The 22,137-nt window shown below is 45.8% G+C and overlaps 2 protein-coding genes across 3 annotated transcripts; one reads left to right on the top strand and one right to left on the bottom strand.

Annotated features, from left to right (window-relative positions):
• Positions 1 to 439: 439 nt before the first annotated feature.
• Positions 440 to 10,910, top strand: LOC311131719 (putative histone deacetylase 1-B). 2 transcript variants are annotated; one of them, XM_084164825.1, is made up of 14 exons: positions 440 to 621; positions 1,615 to 1,727; positions 2,243 to 2,360; positions 2,657 to 2,731; positions 3,009 to 3,147; positions 3,386 to 3,527; positions 3,701 to 3,793; positions 3,889 to 3,997; positions 4,405 to 4,545; positions 5,307 to 5,415; positions 6,937 to 7,067; positions 8,068 to 8,220; positions 9,400 to 9,445; positions 9,551 to 10,910. In XM_084164825.1, the coding sequence occupies exons 1-14, from the start codon at positions 567 to 569 to the stop codon at positions 9,576 to 9,578; spliced, it is 1,452 nt and encodes a 483-aa protein (XP_084020951.1). In that variant the 5' UTR covers positions 440 to 566; the 3' UTR covers positions 9,579 to 10,910. The 2 variants fall into 2 exon arrangements, with proteins under 2 accessions (XP_084020951.1, XP_084020952.1); XM_084164826.1 differs by lacking the exons at positions 8,068 to 8,220; positions 9,400 to 9,445; positions 9,551 to 10,910 and adding an exon at positions 7,504 to 8,061 and having other exon boundaries at positions 466 to 621.
• A 674-nt stretch (positions 10,911 to 11,584) lies between these two features.
• Positions 11,585 to 21,925, bottom strand: LOC311133003 (eukaryotic translation initiation factor 3 subunit I-like). The gene is made up of 10 exons (XM_084166421.1): positions 21,801 to 21,925; positions 20,551 to 20,643; positions 20,020 to 20,107; positions 17,102 to 17,167; positions 16,647 to 16,796; positions 15,211 to 15,338; positions 14,996 to 15,106; positions 14,662 to 14,751; positions 12,791 to 12,957; positions 11,585 to 12,169 (listed from the first exon to the last, which is right to left on the bottom strand). The coding sequence occupies exons 1-10, from the start codon at positions 21,801 to 21,803 to the stop codon at positions 12,088 to 12,090; spliced, it is 978 nt and encodes a 325-aa protein (XP_084022547.1). The 5' UTR covers positions 21,804 to 21,925; the 3' UTR covers positions 11,585 to 12,087.
• Positions 21,926 to 22,137: the final 212 nt, after the last annotated feature.

Below are 22,137 nucleotides of genomic sequence, written 5' to 3'. Positions count from 1 at the left end.
GGAAAGGAACTTATCAAGGCGTCAAGCTCATTTATGAACTCTCCAAGGGAACCTGGAGGGCGATAAATGATAAGGATGTTAAGCTTGAATGGGCTAGTGACTGTGACATGGGCTAGTGACCATTCATAATGTTGTATGAAGACTACTGTAGTAGGCCATCATCATCATCATCAGCACCATCATCATTAACCCTTTGCCTGTGTACTTCAATGTACAGCTAATGTGAAAAAAAATATTGTGCAAGATCATTGTACAGGAATGTGTCTATTATGTGCGAGATCAGTGCGCAAGATCGTTAGTCTTGCAGTGTAGGTGGAAAACTTGGTGTTCATCATGCAGCAATGTGAGGAATTTATATGAGGATGTATCTATTGAACATATTGTTGGGGGGGAGGGCTTGTTAGCGGCACATAACTGGCTTTACAGACCAGTGAACCGTGCAGACAGAGAGAGTACATCCTTCGCAACAACGCCTTCGAGCGGAGCAGGCTTCGGTGATTGGACGAGACGATAGCGCATATTACCCAGCTCCGGCACAAAGAACGGTGCGGCGCTAATTGGAGAAAATGGCGCTGTCGTCTGCTGGAGGAACAAAGAAGAAAGTTTGCTATTATTATGACGGTAAGATTTTATGTAATGTAGCTCAGTGTTGTCCGCGGTATTATTTGTTGCGTCGACGAGGATTTGGTGCTCGATAAAAGGCTGTTTTTGTTCCACCTTGAAAGAAGTTAGCTGCTAGCCGGCTACTGTAGCTACCGAGTGGTTAGCTTGCTAGCTGAGTTAGTTGTTAGCTAGCTATCTACCTGGTTAGGAAGAAGACGTTTGGTTAGCTAGCCAGAGCAACTTGAGATGGTCGTTTTTTTATTATTTTTCAATGTTGCAATCAGCTGAATTGCCGATATCTAGCTAACAAGTTTATGCTTTTAATTTGCGGCAACTATGCTAGCTAGCTAACGTCATTAGCTCGCTAGCTAGCTAGTAAGCTTATAACCAAGTGTATAGCTTGCTAAACTAGCTAACGTTAGCTAGCTAGATAATGGTTAGTATGAGTGTCTTTGAATCACGAACTGATATTAAGCTACACCATTTGTTTAGTAAAGTGGGGTTATCATGTAGCTAGCGGTGTTGGATAGTCAACTTTGTGGGGAAGTAGCGAATTGTGCGGCGGTGGGGGGGTTTGAGCCAGTAACTCGCGGTGTCTTCCATGGAGATTCAGATCTCTTTGCAGAGGCTGACCATTTCATTACTATTATAGTTTAGTTGTGTTTCGTGCTGTGTAGTTACCAGGCTGCATGCGTGATTCAGGCGTGATAGTGCTGGCCTGGAACAAAAGCCTGCACTCAAAGCGACAGGTAGCCTAGCGGTTAAGAGCGTTGGGACAGTAATCGAAAGGTCGCTGGTTCGAATCCCAGAGCCGACTAGGTTAAAAGCCTGTCGGTGCCCTTGTGCAAGGCACTTAACCCTAATTGCTCCTGTAAGTCGCTCTGGATAAGGGCCTACAGCTAAATGGCCAAAATGTAAAGACCAGAGCTACCCTACCTCTGGACTAGGGGAAGGAAATGTGGTTTGTTGTCTCAGTAGTTTGTCTAAACCTCTTTTATTTCCTCTCCCCAGGCGACGTGGGTAATTATTACTATGGTCAGGGTCATCCCATGAAACCCCACAGGATCCGTATGACCCACAACCTCCTGCTCAACTATGGACTGTACAGGAAGATGGAGATATATGTAAGTACAACAGTTACAGGGGGTTTATACACTCAATTGTATTTTTTTTATTTTTTTACAAACGTCCTGTTAGAGCGATGCACACACATTCAAGCATCAAAAATAATCCCAAGCTTAAAATAAGCCTCAGCGTAACTTTTCAGAACGTGGCCAGGAGATGGGTCTACAGACGATGGCACAATACTTCAGAACATGATATAGATATATTGTATAGAACTGAAGCTGATACGAGTCGACTCCTTATTCTTCAACACACTGCTCTACGCTACAGGTCCGAAGTAACATTCTGTATAGTTGAGTTGTCCCGAAGTCCGATAGACTTATAAAAGTCAAGATGGATTGTTGTGGACTACAAGAGTTTTCTGACCTCCCTGTATATTTTTGGTTATTGAAAATATATGAACTGAAATGAGGTGACCATTTTAGCAACCAGGTAATGGTGGAGTGTTTTCTACATATTGTGCCTTTTTTAAAGTGCCTTTTCAGACCTGCCCTTTGCTTTCCTCTGTCCCCAGAGACCTCACAAGGCCAGTGGAGAGGAGATGACCAAGTACCACAGTGACGACTACATCAAGTTCCTGCGTTCCATCCGGCCAGACAACATGTCAGAACACAGCAAGCAGATGCAGAGATGTGAGTAGCAGACAGTGTTTCCCCTAGCATTGCTTAGGTGGGGCGCTCTGTGTATTTTTTAAAGGGATAGGTCACCATACCAAGTTTTTTCCCCCATACGTTTTAATAACTTGTTTGCCATACGTTTTAATAACTTGTTTGCCGTGTTTTCATATTGTCTAATGTTGAGCTGACTTTAGACTATACTCCACACTCACATCTGTTGTGTAGGTACTGCTTTATGCATTGAAACAAATCTGCAGGCCTCAATCACACATCTCAAATGAATGTCTTCTATCCTTGCTGTTCTCCAACAGTCAATGTAGGAGAGGACTGCCCAGTGTTTGACGGCTTGTTTGAATTCTGTCAGCTCTCAACAGGAGGCTCTGTCGGTGAGTCTTCATCTCCTGTTTCTCTTTTCTCACAGTTTAGTCTTTCTGTCTGCTTTACTGACTTCTCTTGTCTATCTACTTCTCTCTTACTCCCCATTGGCCGTCTCTGTCCTCTCTCTCACGGTATTGGCCGTCTCTGTCCTCTCTCTCTCACGGTATTGGCCGTCTCTGTCCTCTCTCTCTCACGGTATTGGCCGTCTCTGTCCTCTCTCTCTCACGGTATTGGCCGTCTGTCCTCTCTCTCTCACGGTATTGGCCGTCTCTGTCCTGTGTGTAGCGGGGGCAGTGAAGCTGAACAAGCAGCAGACGGACATCGCCATCAACTGGGCCGGAGGACTCCATCACGCCAAGAAGTCCGAGGCCTCTGGGTTCTGCTACGTCAACGACATAGTCCTCGCCATCCTGGAGCTGCTGAAGTAAGAGCCCAGTGTGTATCACTCACCCACGCCGTCGTCTTGTCTGCGTCTTTCTCCTCCTCCTCGTAATGTTGACGTGTCCTTGGCTAGTCACGGTGTGTTTCTTGTTGAAATGAATAGTCCCCAGGCTCTGATGAGAAACCTAGATATGAGTGCGTTTTTAATTGTATTGTCTTTCCTATCAGGTAATATGAATATCATCTAGATATTGTATGTAACGAGTTGTCCGTCCAATCAGGTACCATCAGAGGGTGTTGTACATAGACATCGACATTCACCATGGAGACGGAGTGGAAGAGGCGTTCTTCACCACAGACCGGGTCATGACTGTCTCCTTCCACAAGTATGGAGAATACTTCCCTGGCACTGGAGACCTGAGGGTGAGTGTGGTGGTGGTGGGGGGGGGGGGATCTAAATAGTCAGAAGTAAGCAACGTACATTTCAGTGTGTTCCTGTGTGTATGATTACACTCCCCCTTCAGAGTGTTGGATTGTCTACCTATATTTGAGTCATTTCTGTATTCCAGCATGTACAATAACGTGTTTGTTTTTAGGACATTGGAGCAGGAAAGGGGAAGTACTATGCTGTAAACTACCCTCTTAGAGACGGCATCGATGATGAGTCTTATGAAGCCATCTTCAAACCTGTAAGTCTGCTGCTGCAAGTCATTCAATGTTTTGGTACCTTGCATACCTTTGTGTGTCGCTTATCAATTTCTCTTTTATTTTGTGTGTGTACTAGGTGATGGCTAAAGTGATGGAGATGTTCCAGCCCAGTGCAGTGGTGTTGCAGTGTGGAGCGGACTCTCTCTCAGGAGACCGACTGGGCTGCTTCAACGTCACCATCAAAGGTAACACACACACACACACACACACACACACAGCATCATACCTAACGGTACACACACACACACACAGCATCATACCTAACGGTACACACACACACACACACAGCATCATACCTAACGGTACACACACACACACGTTAATTATTCTGGACACACATTTACTCAACAGTTTGGGTTTTCAGGTGGGATACAGCAAAAATAATGGAATAACTGTAGCGTAAAGCATTTTACTCATGAATGGTGCTGCTGTTCCTGTGTTGGTCGTATTCATGTGTGGGCTTCTTTATTATTCTGTAATTTAAGCTTACTTTTTGGTGTTCTGTCTGTTTACTAAGTGTGACGACACATTTCCATTCCACAAGAATGGAGAATAAAGTTTTTGAATGTTGAAACCTTGACGTGCGTTTCAGGCCATGCTAAGTGTGTGGAGTACATGAAGAGTTTCAACCTGCCTCTGCTGATGTTGGGAGGAGGAGGTTACACCATCCGTAACGTGGCCCGCTGCTGGACCTACGAGACCGCCGTGGCTCTGGACTGCATCATACCTAACGGTACACACACACACACACACACACACACAGCATCATACCTAACGGTACACACACACACACACACCCACACACAGCATCATACCTAACGGTACACACACACAGCATCATACCTAACGGTACACACACACACACACACACACAGCATCATACCTAACGGTACACACACACACACACACACCCACAGCATCATACCTAACGGTACACACACACACACACACACACACACACCCACACACAGCATCATACCTAACTGTACACACACACACAGCATCATACCTAACTGTACACACACACACAGCATCATACCTAACGGTACACACACACACACACACACACACACAGCATCATACCTAACGGTACACACACACACACACACACAGCATCATACCTAACGGTACACACACACACACACACACCCACACACAGCATCATACCTAACTGTACACACACACACAGCATCATACCTAACGGTACACACACACACACACACACACACAGCATCATACCTAACGGTACACACACACACAGCATCATACCTAACGGTACACACACACCCACACACAGCATCATACCTAACGGTACACACACACACACAGCATCATACCTAACGGTACACACACACACACAGCATCATACCTAACGGTACACACACACACACACATCTAGTTCTACCGTAATCAACATTAGAGTACGACCTCATTCTGTTAGTCTCTCTGCTTCAAGTTTGACTTGATAATGATGACTCTCTCTTGTCCTATCAGAGCTGCCATACAATGATTACTTTGAGTACTTTGGCCCTGACTTCAAGCTCCACATCAGCCCGTCTAACATGACCAACCAGAACACCAATGATTACCTGGAGAAGATCAAGTAAGTTACACAGACAGGCACGTGCTCTCTCACACACACACACACACACCAGGGTTTCTGTTAGGAGAATGTGGTGCCGGATATTTGACCATAAGCATTTGAATGGACATGGGAGAAATGTACCGGACCCATATGCATTGGGTGCGTCATCTGATTAGGGCGTCCACCCACTGTTCTCAGAATGACAGAAATCACATTTTTAGATGATGGTTCTTCATCTTGACAGGATGCGACGGCTTTTACGTCCTTTTCTGAATTCCGATGCTCATTTTGAAGACGTTAGAATAACTGTCCACATTCAGGCGACTTTTCCTCAGGCAACAAGACGATCACTAGCCTATGTCCAGCTACCATCCCCCATAGTAAAGTTGACCTACTCTATTGGTCAGCTTGTCGTTCTGTGTGAGAAAGAAGTGGCCTATTCCAAACAGACTCTGGGACAGTTGTGGGACGATAAATCATCCAACCAGCAGGCCTCGGCTACATGAACAAAACACTTTTTAAAGCAATGAGTCTGATGCAACTGATCAGAACGTTTAGCTTAATGTTGATAAACTGTTATTTCTTCACACTATAAGCTCAGCAACAGGGCAGTAGGTTACGTGCGAATGTTTGTTCCATATTGCAACTAGCGGGAAAACACTGTTGTCAGAAGCACACTGCACATGCGAGAGGGTTTCATGTGACTAGAGTTGCGCCTTTGGCTACCGGACAATGAAAGAAAAGTTGAAACCATTTAGAACATGAGAGAAATAGGCTACTGGATTCAATGGCATATGGAAGTCTTTATAAAATAATTGCTTCCACGTAAATTTTACTTTGACGCAAGGTAAGACGTGCCACATATGAAGAAAAACATTTAGGTTTCAAACTATTTTGTGCTTTGAAAATGCGTACTGCCTCCAGCTGATTTCACGGTGCTGTGATTCGCTGAAGCCCACCTATATGCACTTGAACGGCCAATGGGAAGCGCTTCAATTACCAGTTGAGAATGAAAAATAGTAGCTCTTTTTTTTTTTTTTTATCGTGTCCGTCAACTGTTGTTAACATGCGATTTGCATTTAGAATTGTTACACAATGATTGGGGTTCACTCCAGCAGCAACGAATCAGCTGTTTGAGAAGCTGTAACAGCAGAATTTTTCCACTCGTAGCTCTGTATCCGTAAGCTGTGATGAACACAACGACTAACACATACACACCTGCCAATTTTTAATTCCATGAAAATATGCAAATGAACCTATAGACCGATGAGCGTGACTGGTCAAATGTATTTCAATCGACTGGTATTTCCATCAATGAATAGGCTAAAAAGCATTTTTGGTGGCGCCAGTTTTAATTCTCAGCATATATATATATATATATATATATATATATATATATATATATATATATATATATATATATATATATATATATATATATATATATATATATATATATATATATATATATATATTTTTTTAACCAACTCAAACCTTGACAAGCACACACACTAAGCGTCGCTCTCTCTCCCTCCCCAGACAGAGGTTGTTTGAGAACCTGCGCATGCTGCCCCACGCCCCGGGGGTCCAGATGCAGCCCATCCCAGAAGACGCTCCACACCCGGACTCTGGCGATGAAGAGGACGAGGACCCTGACAAACGAATCTCCAGTAAGGACACACACACTAGCTCCTCCCAGAGTACTGTCACACACTAGCTCCTCCCAGAGTACTGTCACACACTAGCTCCTCCCAGAGTACTGTCACACACTAGCTCCTCCCAGAGTACTGTCACACACTAGCTCCTCCCAGAGTACTGTCACACACTAGCTCCTCCCAGAGTACTGTCACACACTAGCTCCTCCCAGAGTACTGTCACACACTAGCTCCTCCCAGAGTACTGTCACACACTAGCTCCTCCCAGAGTACTGTCACACACTAGCTCCTCCCAGAGTACTGTCACACACTAGCTCCTCCCAGAGTACTGTCACACACTAGCTCCTCCCAGAGTACTGTCACACACTAGCTCCTCCCAGAGTACTGTCACATACTCTCTCACACCACTGTTATGAATCTCTTACTGAACTGGGTGAGTTTTCCTGTGTAGTCAGGGCCCATGATAAGAGGATAGTGATGATGATGATGGTATTGTGTTTCAGTCAGGGCCCATGATAAGAGGATAGTGATGATGGTATTGTGTTTCAGTCAGGGCCCATGATAAGAGGATAGTGATGATGGTATTGTGTTTCAGTCAGGGCCCATGATAAGAGGATAGTGATGATGGTATTGTGTTTCAGTCAGGGCCCATGATAAGAGGATAGTGATGATGGTATTGTGTTTCAGTCAGGGCCCATGATAAGAGGATAGTGATGATGATGGTATTGTGTTTCAGTCAGGGCCCATGATAAGAGGATAGTGATGATGGTATTGTGTTTCAGTCAGGGCCCATGATAAGAGGATAGTGATGATGGTATTGTGTTTCAGTCAGGGCCCATGATAAGAGGATAGTGATGATGGTATTGTGTTTCAGTCAGGGCCCATGATAAGAGGATAGTGATGATGGTATTGTGTTTCAGTCAGGGCCCATGATAAGAGGATAGTGGTGATGATGGTATTGTGTTTCAGTCAGGGCCCATGATAAGAGGATGGTGATGATGGTATTGTGTTTCAGTCAGGGCCCATGATAAGAGGATAGCCTGTGAAGAGGAGTTCTCTGACTCTGAGGATGAGGGACAGGGAGGAGGAGGAAGGCGCAACGCTGCCAACCACAAGAAGACCAAACGAGTGAAGACTGAGGAGAAGGAGAAGGAAGCAGAGGAGAAGGGTAAAGGAAATTACTTACCCCATGACTGGCCAAGGACACTCGACCATAACACCTCAGTGACTGGCCAGGGACACTCCACATAACACCTCAGTGACTGGCCAGGGACACTCCACATAACACCTCAGTGACTGGCCAGGGACACTCCACATAACACCTCAGTGACTGGCCAGGGACACTCGACCATAACACCTCAGTGACTGGCCAGGGACACTCCACATAACACCTCAGTGACTGGCCAAGGACACTCGACCATAACACCTCAGTGACTGGCCAGGGACACTCCACATAACACCTCAGTGACTGGCCAGGGACACTCGACCATAACACCTCAGTGACTGGCCAGGGACACTCCACATAACACCTCAGTGACTGGCCAAGGACACTCGACCATAACACCTCAGTGACTGGCCAGGGACACTCCACATAACACCTCAGTGACTGGCCAGGGACACTCCACATAACACCTCAGTGACTGGCCAGGGACACTCCACATAACACCTCAGTGACTGGCCAGGGACACTCCACATAACACCTCAGTGACTGGCCAGGGACACTCGACCATAACACCTCAGTGACTGGCCAGGGACACTCCACATAACACCTCAGTGACTGGCCAGGGACACTCCACATAACACCTCAGTGACTGGCCAGGGACACTCCACATAACACCTCAGTGACTGGCCAGGGACACTCGACCATAACACCTCAGTGACTGGCCACGAACACTCGACCATAACACCTCAGTGACTGGCCACGGACACTCGACCATAACACCTCAGTGACTGGCCAGGGACACTCCACATAACACCTCAGTGACTGGCCGAGGACACTCGACCATAACACCTCAGTGACTGGCCACGGACACTCCACATAACACCTCAGTGACTTGCCACGGACACTCCACATAACACCTCAGTGACTGGCCAAGGACACTCCACATAACACCTCAGTGACTGGCCAAGGACACTCCACATAACACCTCAGTGACTGGCCAGGGACACTCCACATAACACCTCAGTGACTGGCCAGGGACACTCCACATAACACCTCAGTGACTGGCCAAGGACACTCCACATAACACCTCAGTGACTGGCCACGGACACTCGACCATAACACCTCAGTGACTGTCCACGGACACCCGACCATAACACCTCACCTACATTTTTCTGTTTTCCCCAGACGTGAAAGAGGAGAAGGATCCAGAGGAGAAGATGGACACAACAGGGTGAGTAGTGACCACAACACATTTTACTTTTTTAAATGGAATATAACTGATCTAGGAATGGATTATGTATCCCAGTCAACTAATGTTTCTTCATTTCACCACCAGGCCAAAAGAAGAAACCAAGACGTCTTGAAGTTGAAGCATCAGATATGCATGACTTTCCAGTTGTGCAATCGATAATGGACAGTAAATTATTCTCTAACACTGTTTTTAGTATTTCCTCAAACAGTCAAATGTTTTAGCCTGTGTCGGTGTTGAAATGCAAGTTTTTATTTTTATTTGTTACTCATGTCTGCCACCTATTTTTAATTTTGTTTTACTGTCACGGAGCCTCGACACCACCTGAGATTCTGAAAGCGTAGGGTCCATTTTCAATAGTCTAAAAAGACTGGTCGGGATTCAGTCCAAGTCGCGCTATAGTGCGCTGCTCTCTAACAGACCTAAAGGTCGTTTACGCTTGAGCTGACATTTTACAGGCGGTTACTGTAGGACAAAATTCCTTTTAGCGAAATGTGCATTGTCGGCTGTCTAGTGCACTGCTCTGTAACACGCCTTGGATTGAATCCCAACCTTATTTCCTCCCTCTTCGCTGACCTGAGGTAACTTGGTAAGTGAAAGCAAAATCCCCCTGATAAGACTCCTGTCATAGCGCTTTCACCTATCCTGAGTTCTTGGATCGCTCCAGATGGAGCGTTGAAAAGGAATCCACTTTCCACTGCTAACATTCCCCTTTGAACAAGTCGTTCAAGTCACCAGCCCTGTTCTGCTGTTTATTTTGAATCATGGATCAATATATGTTGTGCTTTCCTCTCTTCCCCCCGGGGTTAGTTGCTCTCAGATGACTGTATGCTCCATGCTGGATCCTTCTTTACTTTTAGAAATCTAAAATGAGGTAACAAATGTTGAAATGTATTTTATTAGGTCATAGGGCAGAGTACCCCAACTGGCGGGCTGAATTTGGCCCCCCCAAGTTCAGAGCTATTTTATTTTAAATCATTGTTGGAGAAGACTGTAAAAACACCAGGTATTCCCACAACATACATGTAAGCAATGTTTGAAATGATTGTTTTTAGTCATTCTGTTTCGGCTTCTTGCGGTCATTTTGCAGTCTACATAATTGTTAATGGCCCCCCCGACCATCCGCTCAAGAAAATATCAGCCCGCGGCTGAATCTAGTTGATGATCCCTGTCATACGGTGTGTTTGGAACGAGCCAGGGTGACAAGTCCAAGATCAAACTTCCCCTCCCCCTATCCTAACCTTCGTCATTAAGGAAAATCCAAAACTGACCCCAAGATCAGCATGTAGAGTCAACTTCACCCTACGCCGTTGGGAACCAGATCACGTTTTAAGCCCCTGGTATTTTCTACTGTAAGGTGACGAGATGGTGTTTGGTTGGGTGTTCCAATTGTGAAATGTGCATAACTTGTTTTTATATAGAAAAATAAATTCTCGTTGACTTTGAATTCTTGTGTTCTAAATCTATCCTTTTCGAAGAACATGTTAAAGGCAATCATTTGGTTGATTTCCAGGCTTCTTTCAGATAAGTCCCTCAATTTTCCACGCAAATATAAAACCTGCTTAATATGCATTTACCCACCAGATATTTCCATTAAATTGACTCGTTTGGGGATAAAAAGCTGTAAGATAAGTACACACAACTCTTGTGGTTAAATTCCCCCCACCCAAAAAGGTAACTGGTTTCATCACAATATGCCCACTTGTCTTTGCACATGCTTTTTAGGCTACCTAAATGAGATTCCTATTATGGACAAGAGCACCATTTTGTTTTTCTTTTTCGGACGAATGGCGTAGACCCACGTCTCTAGAATAAGACCTATTTATTGACAGCAGCATCAAGCTCACATGGTGGTGAGCTTAATTTATTTGATCTGTAGCCTAAACTGCAACAGAGTGATTAAGTTTACGTTGATATGATTATCAATATTTGCAATTTCTCGCATAATTAAAATATACCACCTTGTCGCCATTTGGAACGTTTGCTGTTTCTGTCAGGCCTGTCCTGGTTAATGACCATTATTTTCAGGGTTTGGTAGTAACTTACTACAAAACTAATCAGAATAAGTTACTAATTTGTGCCAGATTACTGTGCATAATACAGACAAACCATGCAATGAAATATTTTAACCAAATTCCATTTATTTTATAGAGAATCAGTTTAAATACACTGGAATGGTGGAGAGGAGTAAAAACAAAAGGGTACAAAAAAAAAAATGGAACTGTTTCTATACTGTCAGCCAAGGCAATCTAAACATTCCAGTTGGCCTATTTATTAGTGATGTCTGGATTCTGAGGCCTAAATTACCCCATCACTAAGGGTGCATCTCAATAGTCTTCAGTGGCCTCCTTTCCTCAATCACCCATTTAAATCCACAACTGACAAATGATTCCAGGTAGTCATCCACCTCCCATCACCCTATCCGGAGTTCTCAGATCAGTACAGATACAGAAGACAAAGAGAAGAGGACGCTATGGCAGACTTGAGATGCACCCCCTGGTGTCCTTTCCCCAGTCTGTAGAAGTCTTCCTGAGTATAGCCTGTGTGGTATTACTACTGTTATCAGCTGAGAAGATAGATGACGTGATGTTGATAGAGGGGAGTCTCGCTGCTGCTCTTCCGTTTTACACCTCCAGCTCGAAGTCAAAGTATTGGGGGTCAAAGTGATGGATCCTAGTGTAGCCGTCCTCACTTCCACTGGAGTAGCTAAAGAGGAGAGAGAGGTTCAGTTACACAGAGACACGTTGGACAACTGGTTCAGATGGATATTTTAAATTATTCAGTTCCAAAATCAATTAAATTGACCCCAAAACTGTTACTTGCAAACATTGAGAGCGATCACCATTTAGGTAACGATAACCAAGTAAAATGTAGATTTCAGGTCTAAGTATTAAACACCAACTAATCTCCATCTTCACGTAGGGCGGCAGGTGGCTTAGTGGTTAAGAGCGTTGTGCCAGTAACCGAAAGGTCGCTTGTTCTAATCCCCGAGCCGACTAGGTGAAAAATCTGTCGATGTGCCCTTGAGCAAGGCACTTAACCCTAATTGCTCATGTAAGTCGCTCTGGATAAGAGCGTCTGCTAAATGACTAAAATGTAAAATCTTGTAACGGATGTTGTACTGCTTGCTTACTGGAGTACCACTTCCTCCTGGTTCAGCTCAAACCCAGAACCTCTGCCTTGCAAACACACGCGACCGTCCTCCCGAAGGGCCTTACCAGCCGCACCACAGAACCGCTAGCTATCCAGGAGGACTGAGTTTTACACATCCCATGTGCTACACTTAGACGGGTAGTCTTCTATTCTTTGGTGCCTTTTGGATCTTACCTCTTGCCGTCTGGGTGGAACGCTACACAGTTGATGGGTCCGAAGTGACCCTTGACCCTGCCAAACTCCTCTTCGTAAGCTGCGTGGAAGAACCTGGCCTCGAACTTGCCGATCCTGGTGGAGGTGGTGGTAACATCCATGGCCTCTTGACCTCCTCCCATCACCACCTACAACACACACACAGGGGTTAAAGGTCAGCTCTGGTGCCGGAGAAATTTTCTAAAACAAACTTACAGTGCATTCGGAAAGTATTCAGACCCCTTGACGTTTTCCACATTATTACGTTACAGCCTTATACTAAAATTAATTAAAATCGTTTTTCCCCCCTCAATCTACACACAATACATAATGACAAAGCAAAAACCGGTTAGATTTTTTTGTGTGCAAATTTATTTAAAATAAATAACGGAAATATGACATTACCATAAGTATTCAGACCCTTTACTCAGTACTTTGTTGAAGCACCTTTTCCAGCAATTACAGCCTTAAGTTTTCTTGGGTATGACGCTACAAGCTTGGCACACCTGTATTTGGGGAGTTTCTCCCATTCTTCTCTGCAGATCCTCTCAAGCTCTGTCAGGTTGGATGGGGAGCGTCACTGCACAGCTATTTTCAGGTCTCTCCAGAGATGTTCGATCGGGTTCAAGTCTGGGGTCTGGCTGGGCCACTCAAGGACATTGAGACTTGTCCCGAAGCCACTCCTGCGTTGTCTTGGCTGTGTGCTTTGGGTCGATGTCCTGTTGGAAGGTGAACCTTCACCCCAGTCTGAGGTCCTGAGCGCTCTGGAGCAGGTTTTCATCAAGGATCTTTCTGTACTTTGATCCGTTCATATTTCCCTTGATCCTGACTAGTCTCCCAGTCCCTGCCGCTGAAAACATCTCCACAGCATGATTCTGCCACCACCATGCTTCACCGTAGGGATGGTGCCAGGTTTCCTCCAGACGTGATGCTTGGCATTCAGGCCAAAGAGTTCAATCTTGGTTTCATCAGACCAGAGAATCTTGTTTCTCATGGTCAGAGTCCTTTAGGTGTCTTTTGGCAAACTCAAAGCGGACTGTCATGTGCCTTTTACTGAGGAGTGGCTTCCGTCTGGCCACTCTACCATAAAGGCCTGATTGGTGGAGTGCTGCAGAGATGGTTGTCCTTCTGGAAGGTTCTCCCATCTCAACAGAGGAACTCTGGAGCTCTGTCAGAGTGATCATTGGGTTCTTGGACACCTCCCTGACCAAGGCCCTTCTCCCCCGATTGCTCAGTTTGGCCGGGCGGCCAGCTCTAGGAAGAGTCTTGGTGGTACCAAACTTCTTCCATTTAAGAATGATGGAGGCCATTGTGTTCTTGGGGACCTTCAATGCTGCAGAATTTTTTGGGTACCGTTCCCCAGATCTGTGCCTCGACACAATCCTGTCTCGGAGCTCTACGGACAATTCCTTCGACCTCATGGCTTGGTTTTTGCTCTGACATGCACTGTCAACTGTGGGACCTTATATAGACAAGTGTCTTTCCAAATCATGTCCAATCAATTGAATTTACAACAGGTGAACTCCAATCAAGTTGTAGAAACATCTCAAGGATGATCAATGGAAACAGGATGCACCTGAGCTCAATTTCAAGTCTCATAGCAAAGGGTCTGAATACTTATTTAAATAAGGTATTGCTGTTTTTATTTTATTTATAAATTTGCAAAAAAATCTTACAACCTGTTTTCGCTTTGTTATTATTGGGTATTGTGTGTAGATTGAGTAAAAAATTAATTAAAATCCATTTTAGAATAAGGCTGTAATGTAACTAAATGTGGAAAAAGTCAAGGGGTCTGAATACTTTCCGAATGCACTGTATAGGGGTCTCAAAGGTAAGTGAGTGTGGTGTCTTACGTGGTCCATGATGGGGGAGATGGCAGCAGAGTTGACAGGTCTCTCTGTCTTGAAGGACTTGATGTGATCTAGAGTTGTAGAGTCAAACAGCTGTGGGGTAGACAGACAGACAGAGACGGTTGTTATAGTCAGCCAACTGTTCAAACGAACAGTTTCTCACTCCCCTGCATCCTAGCCTGAGTGCCACTCTGTTTGTGTGATCATGCCAATTTCTTGTCACTCATTGTTAAAACATGGTCTTATCATTGTCATGTTTGGCTTGACAAGGACAGCAATGGAGTCAGCAAGAGCACAATCATCTTCCTCCGTCTTCCCACCCTCCAACCCTCCAAACCTTAGAGGAGCAGTCTTTAGATGCGGTGATGACCATGGTCAGATCAACAGAGGTCTGGATGTCATTGATCTGTTTGTTGTGTTCCTTCACCTTCTTCAGCACCTCTCCAGACTGCAACAACAAAGACGGTATAATCATGTTATAGATATCAGGTCTGCAGTTCATCGGCCTTCTGTGTTCCAGAAATATGAATACTGGTGTGTCAGGGTGGGCACCTTGGCGCTGAACTGGTTGATCTCTCCGTTCTCGTGACCAGCGATAACAAACTCTCCCAGAGGCCCCCACACAGCACTGGTGATCTTAGACTCAGGGCAGGGCACCGTCAGGTACGGCTGGTTGTCCTCTAAAGGGAGGGACAGAGGTAGAAGAGCGGTAGGGGGGGGAGAGAAGAGCGGTAGGGGGGGGAGAGAAGAGCGGTAGGGGGGGGGGGAGAGAAGAGCGGTAGGGGGGGGAGAGAAGAGCGGTAGGGGGGGAGAGAAGAGCGGTAGGGGGGGAGAGAAGAGCGGTAGGGGGGGAGAGAAGAGCGGTGGGGGGGGAGAGAAGAGCGGTGGGGGGGGAGAGAGAGGTAGGGAGAGAAGAGAGGTAGGGAGAGAAGAGAGGTAGGGAGAGAAGAGAGGTAGGGAGAGAAGAGCGGTAGTGGGGGAGAGAAGAGCGGTAGGGGGGAGAGAAGAGCGGTAGGGGGGGAGAGAAGAGCGGTAGTGGGGAGAGAGAGGTAGGGAGAGAAGAGCGGTAGTGGGGGAGAGAAGAGCGGTAGGGGGGAGAGAAGAGCGGTAGGGGGGAGAGAAGAGCGGTAGGGGGGGAGAGAAGAGCGGTAGTGGGGGAGAGAGGTAGGGAGACCGCGTGTGAGAGGGAGAAACATCCTCAGACAACAGTGATGGCTGTGAAACCAGATATATACATTCTGATCTAAAGGAATGGCATAAACAATATAGCTGACGCTCCAGAAAGCCCATTAGAAGGTGAGGGAACGTTATCACAATGTTGCGTTCACTTTCACCTGCAAACAGCAGTTTCCACCCTGTCCCTTCAGTTGTGTAACCAACAGGGTAAGGATCTAGGGCAGGGATGTTCAACTCTGACCCTACGAGGTCCGGAGCCTGCTGCTTTTCTGTTCAACTCTGACCCTACGAGGTCCGGAGCCTGCTGCTTTTCTGTTCAACTCTGACCCTACGAGGTCCGGAGCCTGCTTCTTTTCTGTTAAACTCTGACCCTACGAGGTCCGGAGCCTGCTGCTTTTCTGTTCAACTCTGACCCTACGAGGTCCGGAGCCTGCTGCTTTTCTGTTCAACTCTGACCCTACGAGGTCCGGAGCCTGCTGCTTTTCTGTTCTACCTGTTTAATTAATTACACCACCTGGTGTCACAGGTCTAAAATCAGTCTCTGATTAGAGGGGAACGACGAAAAAAATGAAGCGGAACTGGCGTCGATGTCCAGAGTTGAGTTTGAAGGCTCTTTATATAGTGCACTACTTTTAACCACAGTCCTATGGGCCCTGATCTAAAGTAGTGCACTATTGTAGGGAATAGGGTGCAATTTGGACCGCAGAAAAAGGTCAAAAGGTCAACAGATGAGGATCACGGTTATGGTTAGATACAGGAACACCACCATGAGTGAGAGAGGCTGTCTAAGGGATGTTTTGTACACTACTTACCGATCTGCTGGGGGTCGCGGAGGTCGAAGTAGTTGAGGAAACACTGGTAGCCCATCTGCTTGTCTGTAGAGAACATGATGATGTTGCCACTGAAGTCAAAGCCACAGGTCCTCACAGCTGAACTGGTGTTCAACATGGCTAGCTGTTTACCTGGGAGAGATAGGAGGCGTTATACCACACAGTTCCATGCCAGGAAGTTGTTCACAAATCCTCAGTCCCACACATTCATGCACTAACACACCTTTATGTATAAAAACACACACACACAGACAACTAGCTTCTCCATCTTGTTTTCTTACACACTCACACAGACACACTGACACACGCACACTGACACGCACTGACACACGCACACTGACACACGCACACTGACACACGCACACTGACACACACACACTGACACACACACACTGACACACACACACTGACACACACACACTGACACACACACGTACCCGTCTCACAGTCCCATAGTCTACAGCTGTTGTCTGCGGATCCTGTCAACACATTCTTGGTGTCCCCTGAGAGCATGGTTAAGGACAACCCTATTACCTTCCCCTGAGAGCATGGTTAAGGACAACCCTATTCCCTACCCCCTTTATTAACTAGGCAAGTCAGTTAAGAACAAATTCTTATTTACAATGACGGCCTACACTCCCCCTTTACCCCCTGTAAACTCACAACAACCCTTCACAACCCTATTACCTACTCCCTGTAAACTCGTGTTGCCCATAACCTTAGGGTTGCAAGCAGGATCCTAACCCCATATTACCTACCCCCTGTAACCCCAACACAGGATCCTAACCCCAGATTACCTACCCCCTGTAACCCCAACACAGGATCCTAACCCCAGATTACCTACCCCCTGTAACCAACACAGGATCCTAACCCCAGAATACCTACCCCCTGTAACCAACACAGGATCCTAACCCCAGATTACCTACCCCCTGTAACCAACACAGGATCCTAACCCCATATTACCTACCCCATGTAACCCCAACACAGGATCCTAACCCCAGATTACCTACCCCCTTTAACCCCAACACAGGATCCTAACCCCAGAATACCTACCCCCTGTAACCAACACAGGATCCTAACCCCAGAATACCTACCCCCTTTAACCCCAACACAGGATCCTAACCCCAGAATACCTACCCCCTGTAACCAACACAGGATCCTAACCCCAGATTACCTACCCCCTGTAACCAACACAGGATCCTAACCCCAGAATACCTACCCCCTTTAACCCCAACACAGGATCCTAACCCCAGAATACCTACCCCCTTTAACCCCAACACAGGATCCTAACCCCAGAATACCTACCCCCTGTAACCCCAACACAGGATCCTAACCCCAGAATACCTACCCCCTTTAACCCCAACACAGGATCCTAACCCCAGAATACCTACCCCCTGTAACCCCAACACAGGATCCTAACCCCAGAATACCTACCCCCTGTAACCAACACAGGATCCTAACCCCAGATTACCTACCCCCTGTAACCAACACAGGATCCTAACCCCAGAATACCTACCCCCTTTAACCCCAACACAGGATCCTAACCCCAGAATACCTACCCCCTTTAACCCCAACACAGGATCCTAACCCCAGAATACCTACCCCCTTTAACCCCAACACAGGATCCTAACCCCAGAATACCTACCCCCTGTAACCCTGTAACCACAACACAGGATCCTAACCCCAGATTACCTACCCCCTGTATACCAAACACTCAATGACACCTATAGAAACATCACATACAGTGCATTCAGACCCCTTCACTTTTTCCACATTTTGTTACATTACAGCCTTATTCTAAAATGGATTAAAATTACCCCCCCTCATCAATCTACACAAAATACCCCATAATGACAAAGCGAAAATAGGTTTTTAGATTTTTTCCCCAGCAAATAAAAACTGAAATACCTGATTTACATAAGTATTCAAACCCTTTGCTATCAGACTCGACATTGAGCTCAGGTGCATCCTGTTTCCATTGATCAACCTTGAGATATTTCTACAACTTGATTGGAGTCCACTTGTGGTAAATTCAATTGATTAGACATGATTTGGAAAGGCACACACCGGTCTATATAAGGTCCCACAGTTGACAGTGCATGTCAGAGCAAAAACCAAGCCATGAGGTCGAAGGAATTGTCCGTAGAGCTCCGAGACAGGATTGTGTCGAGGCACAGATCTGGGGAACGGTACCTAAAAAAATACTGCAGCATTGAAGGTCCCCAAGAACACAGTGGCCTCCATCATTCTTAAATGGAAGAAGTTTGGAACCACCAAGACTCTTCCTAGAGCTGGCCGCCCGGCCAAACTGAGCAATCGGGGGAGAAGGGCCTTGGTCAGGGAGGTGTCCAAGAACCCAATGATCACTCTGACAGAGCTCCAGAGTTCCTCTGTTGAGATGGGAGAACCTTCCAGAAGGACAACCTTCTCTGCAGCACTCCACCAATCAGGCCTTTATGGTAGAGTGGCCAGATGGAAGCCACTCCTCAGTAAAAGGCACATGACAGCCCGCTTGGAGTTTGCCAAAAGGCACCTAAAGGACTCTCAGACCATGAGAAACAAGATTCTCTGGTCTGATGAACCCAAGATTGAACTCTTTGGCCTGAATGCCAAGTGTCACATCTGGAGGAAACCAGGCACAGCTCATCACCTGGCCAATACTATCCCTATGGTGAAGCATGGTGGTGGTGGCAGCATCATGCTGTGGGGATGTTTTTCAGCAGCAGGATCGTGGGAAAGATGAACGGAGCAAAGTACAGAGAGATCCTTGATGAAAATCTGCTCCAGAGCCCTCAGACTGGGGCGAAGGTTCACCTTCCAACAGGACAATGACCCTAAGCACACAGCCAAGACAACGCAGGAGTGGCATCGGGACAAGTCTCTGAATGTCCTTGAGTGGCCCAGCCAGACCCCAGACTTGAACTCGATCGAACATCTCTGGAGAGACCTGAAAATAGCTGTGCAGCGACGCTCCCCATCCAACCTGACAGAGCTTGAGAGGATCTGCAGAGAAGAATGGGAGAATCTCCCCAAATACAGGTGTGCCAAGCTTGTAGCGTCATACCCAAGAAGACTTGAGGCTGTAATCGCTGCCAAAGGTGCTTCAACAAAGTACTGAGTAAAGGGTCTGAATACTTATGTAAACGTGGTATTTCTTTTTTCTATTTTTAATACATTTGCTTTGTCATTATGGGGTATTGTGTGTAGATTGATGAGGGGGGAAAAAAACAATTTAATCCATTTTATGTGGAAAAAGTGTAGGGGTCTGAATACTTTCCGAATGCACTGTACATGTAACATACACAAATTCTATAAATGGTCCATTGCCCTGTTAGATGCCTAATGTAAAGGATACAGTCACAGTCCACGCACCACAGAGCTCCAGTGTGTCCATTGTAAGTGCCGAGCCTCTCCCCGTTCACAGAGTACCACACGTTCGCTACCTTTGAACAAAAAAAATGACACATACTTACATTCAGTTGTCAGATGTAATCCCTCATTCTGACAACCGGAGTGAATTAGGAATGTAAATGAATGGAGGGTGAGTGACTAAGGCTGGGATGATACTAGTATTTCAGTATTTTTTTTTTCCCACGGCAAAAATGAAAAACACGAAGCAGAGCAAACTCTTTGGTCCTTTAAAAAAAAAAAAAAAACTGCTGTATGTAAAATATTGTCCGTTACAGCTTGGAAAATAAATACATGTGACTCTGGATGACAACATGTTTGTTTCCAACATTAGGACTGTTTTCCTAAAGAAGTTAAATCCGCTTTGTTTCCTTGCCACGACACTTATGAGTATCGCGATATTCGCATGGTCCCGGCCCTATGAGTCACAAGTCTTGTTTCTATATTACACGGCATTCTTCCGTGTATCATTTCTCACCGTGTCTTTGGCCACAGAGAAGATCAGGTCTCCCTCTCGGTTATATTTGATCTGTGTGATAGACCTCTCATGGCCCTGTAGCAGGATGGGTTTCTGCAGGACACAAGAACAATGGTTAACACCCAGCCAATTCCTTGCCGCCTGCTTAGCCTGAATACATTTTACATTACATTTTAGTCATTTAGCAGACGCTCTTATCCAGAGCGACTTACAGTTAGTGATTAATTTTTTTTTTTATATACTGGCCCCCCGTGGGAATCGAACCCACAACCCTGGTGTTGCAAACGCCATGCTCTATCAACTGAGCTACATCCCTGCCGGCCATTCCCTCCCCTACCCTGGACGACGCAGATACCACCATTAAGGAAGTGGGCAGAGCGGTCAAGAGGTGAAAACTGGAGACAGTGGTGGAGGAACCGAAGATGCAGGGATTAAGCTAAAATGTATGTAAAATGACTACATAAACAGAGCTGAGAGGTGGAAAGTTAGATGCTCTGCAGACCACCTCGGCTCTATTGCTTGCGTAATAAAGTCTCACTTAATTCTACAAAAACTATGAAATACTTTGACTGTGGACAAAGACCATTTTCTACAACATAATCATATGGGAGTCACTGGCTCATTGGCTAACTACACTGAACAAAAATATAAACGCAACATGTTAAGTGTTGGTCCCATGTGCTGAGGATTATTTCTGTCTGTAATAAAGCCCTTTGTGGGGGAAAACGCATTCTAATTGGCTGGGCCTGGCTCCCCAGTGGGTGGGCCTGTGCCCTCCAAGGCCCACCCATGGCTGCGCCCCTGCCCAGTCATGTGAATTCCATAGATTGGGGCTTAATGAATTTATTTCAATTGACTGATTTCCTTATATTAACTGTAACTCATTAAAATATTTGAACATTGTTGCGTTTATATTTTTGTTCAGTGCACATGGTTATCAAACATATGGGACCACTTTAGTTAGAATTGTGCAGAACAATAAACAACATTGTGGGTATCTAGTGTCATCATTGTTACGAATAGTCAACGAAGAGGTGTCACAGTACTTATTTAAGCGCTTGCCAGGGAGACATCTTACACATGATTCTACAGACATCAATGCGTCATACATTTTTATGCTAACTAGTTAACGTGATCTCGGTGGCTAGCTGGTTAGCATTAACCACTGACATTGTGCAGACAATCCTTGCTAAGTTTAGCACTTTGATGGGTGGCTATTGAAATTGAAAGTTTAAATATGATATACTCACCATCACCGAAGCTTTACTCTAGTCGCTTTATCCGTTGTAATCGTTATTTCTCCCAAAAAACGAGAAAGGACGAGGACTCGTGTTACTCGGAACCGGGGCGAAAGCGGAAAAGGAACGATAGTACTTCCGGTGTTAACCAGTGACCTCATAAACGTTCTAAAGGCGCATTTTGCTCTGAACAAAAGTGCGCCTCTTGCTGTCGAGTTCAGCTGGTCACTAGGATAAATATTCACAGGACAGGTCTTTGGAAAAGTTGTACAGTGATAGCCAGGTGAAGTGTAAAGTTCTTCAAAGTCAATGGTGAAATGTCTCATAGTAATTGCAGTAAATATTTTAC

Source organism: Coregonus lavaretus (genome assembly GCF_964263955.1).
Source record: "Coregonus lavaretus genome assembly, chromosome: 7".
In the NCBI taxonomy this organism is placed as follows: domain Eukaryota; kingdom Metazoa; phylum Chordata; class Actinopteri; order Salmoniformes; family Salmonidae; genus Coregonus; species Coregonus lavaretus.
Note: the sequence above shows the minus strand (reverse complement) of the source record. Positions and strands in the feature narration are given on the sequence as shown.

Excerpts from the sequence above, each read along its gene's own strand:
- LOC311131719 (XM_084164825.1), top strand. The coding sequence starts at position 567 with ATGGCGCTGTCGTCTGCTGGAGGAACAAAGAAGAAAGTTTGCTATTAT. Across the intron at positions 3,794-3,888 it reads ATGAAGCCATCTTCAAACCT|GTGATGGCTAAAGTGATGGA; the intron begins GTAAGTCTGCTG and ends TGTGTGTACTAG. Across the intron at positions 7,068-8,067 it reads CCCTGACAAACGAATCTCCA|TCAGGGCCCATGATAAGAGG; the intron begins GTAAGGACACAC and ends ATTGTGTTTCAG.
- LOC311133003 (XM_084166421.1), bottom strand. Across the intron at positions 20,108-20,550 it reads TCTCTGTGGCCAAAGACACG|GTAGCGAACGTGTGGTACTC; the intron begins GTGAGAAATGAT and ends TTTTGTTCAAAG. Across the intron at positions 15,107-15,210 it reads TCAACCAGTTCAGCGCCAAG|TCTGGAGAGGTGCTGAAGAA; the intron begins GTGCCCACCCTG and ends TTGTTGTTGCAG.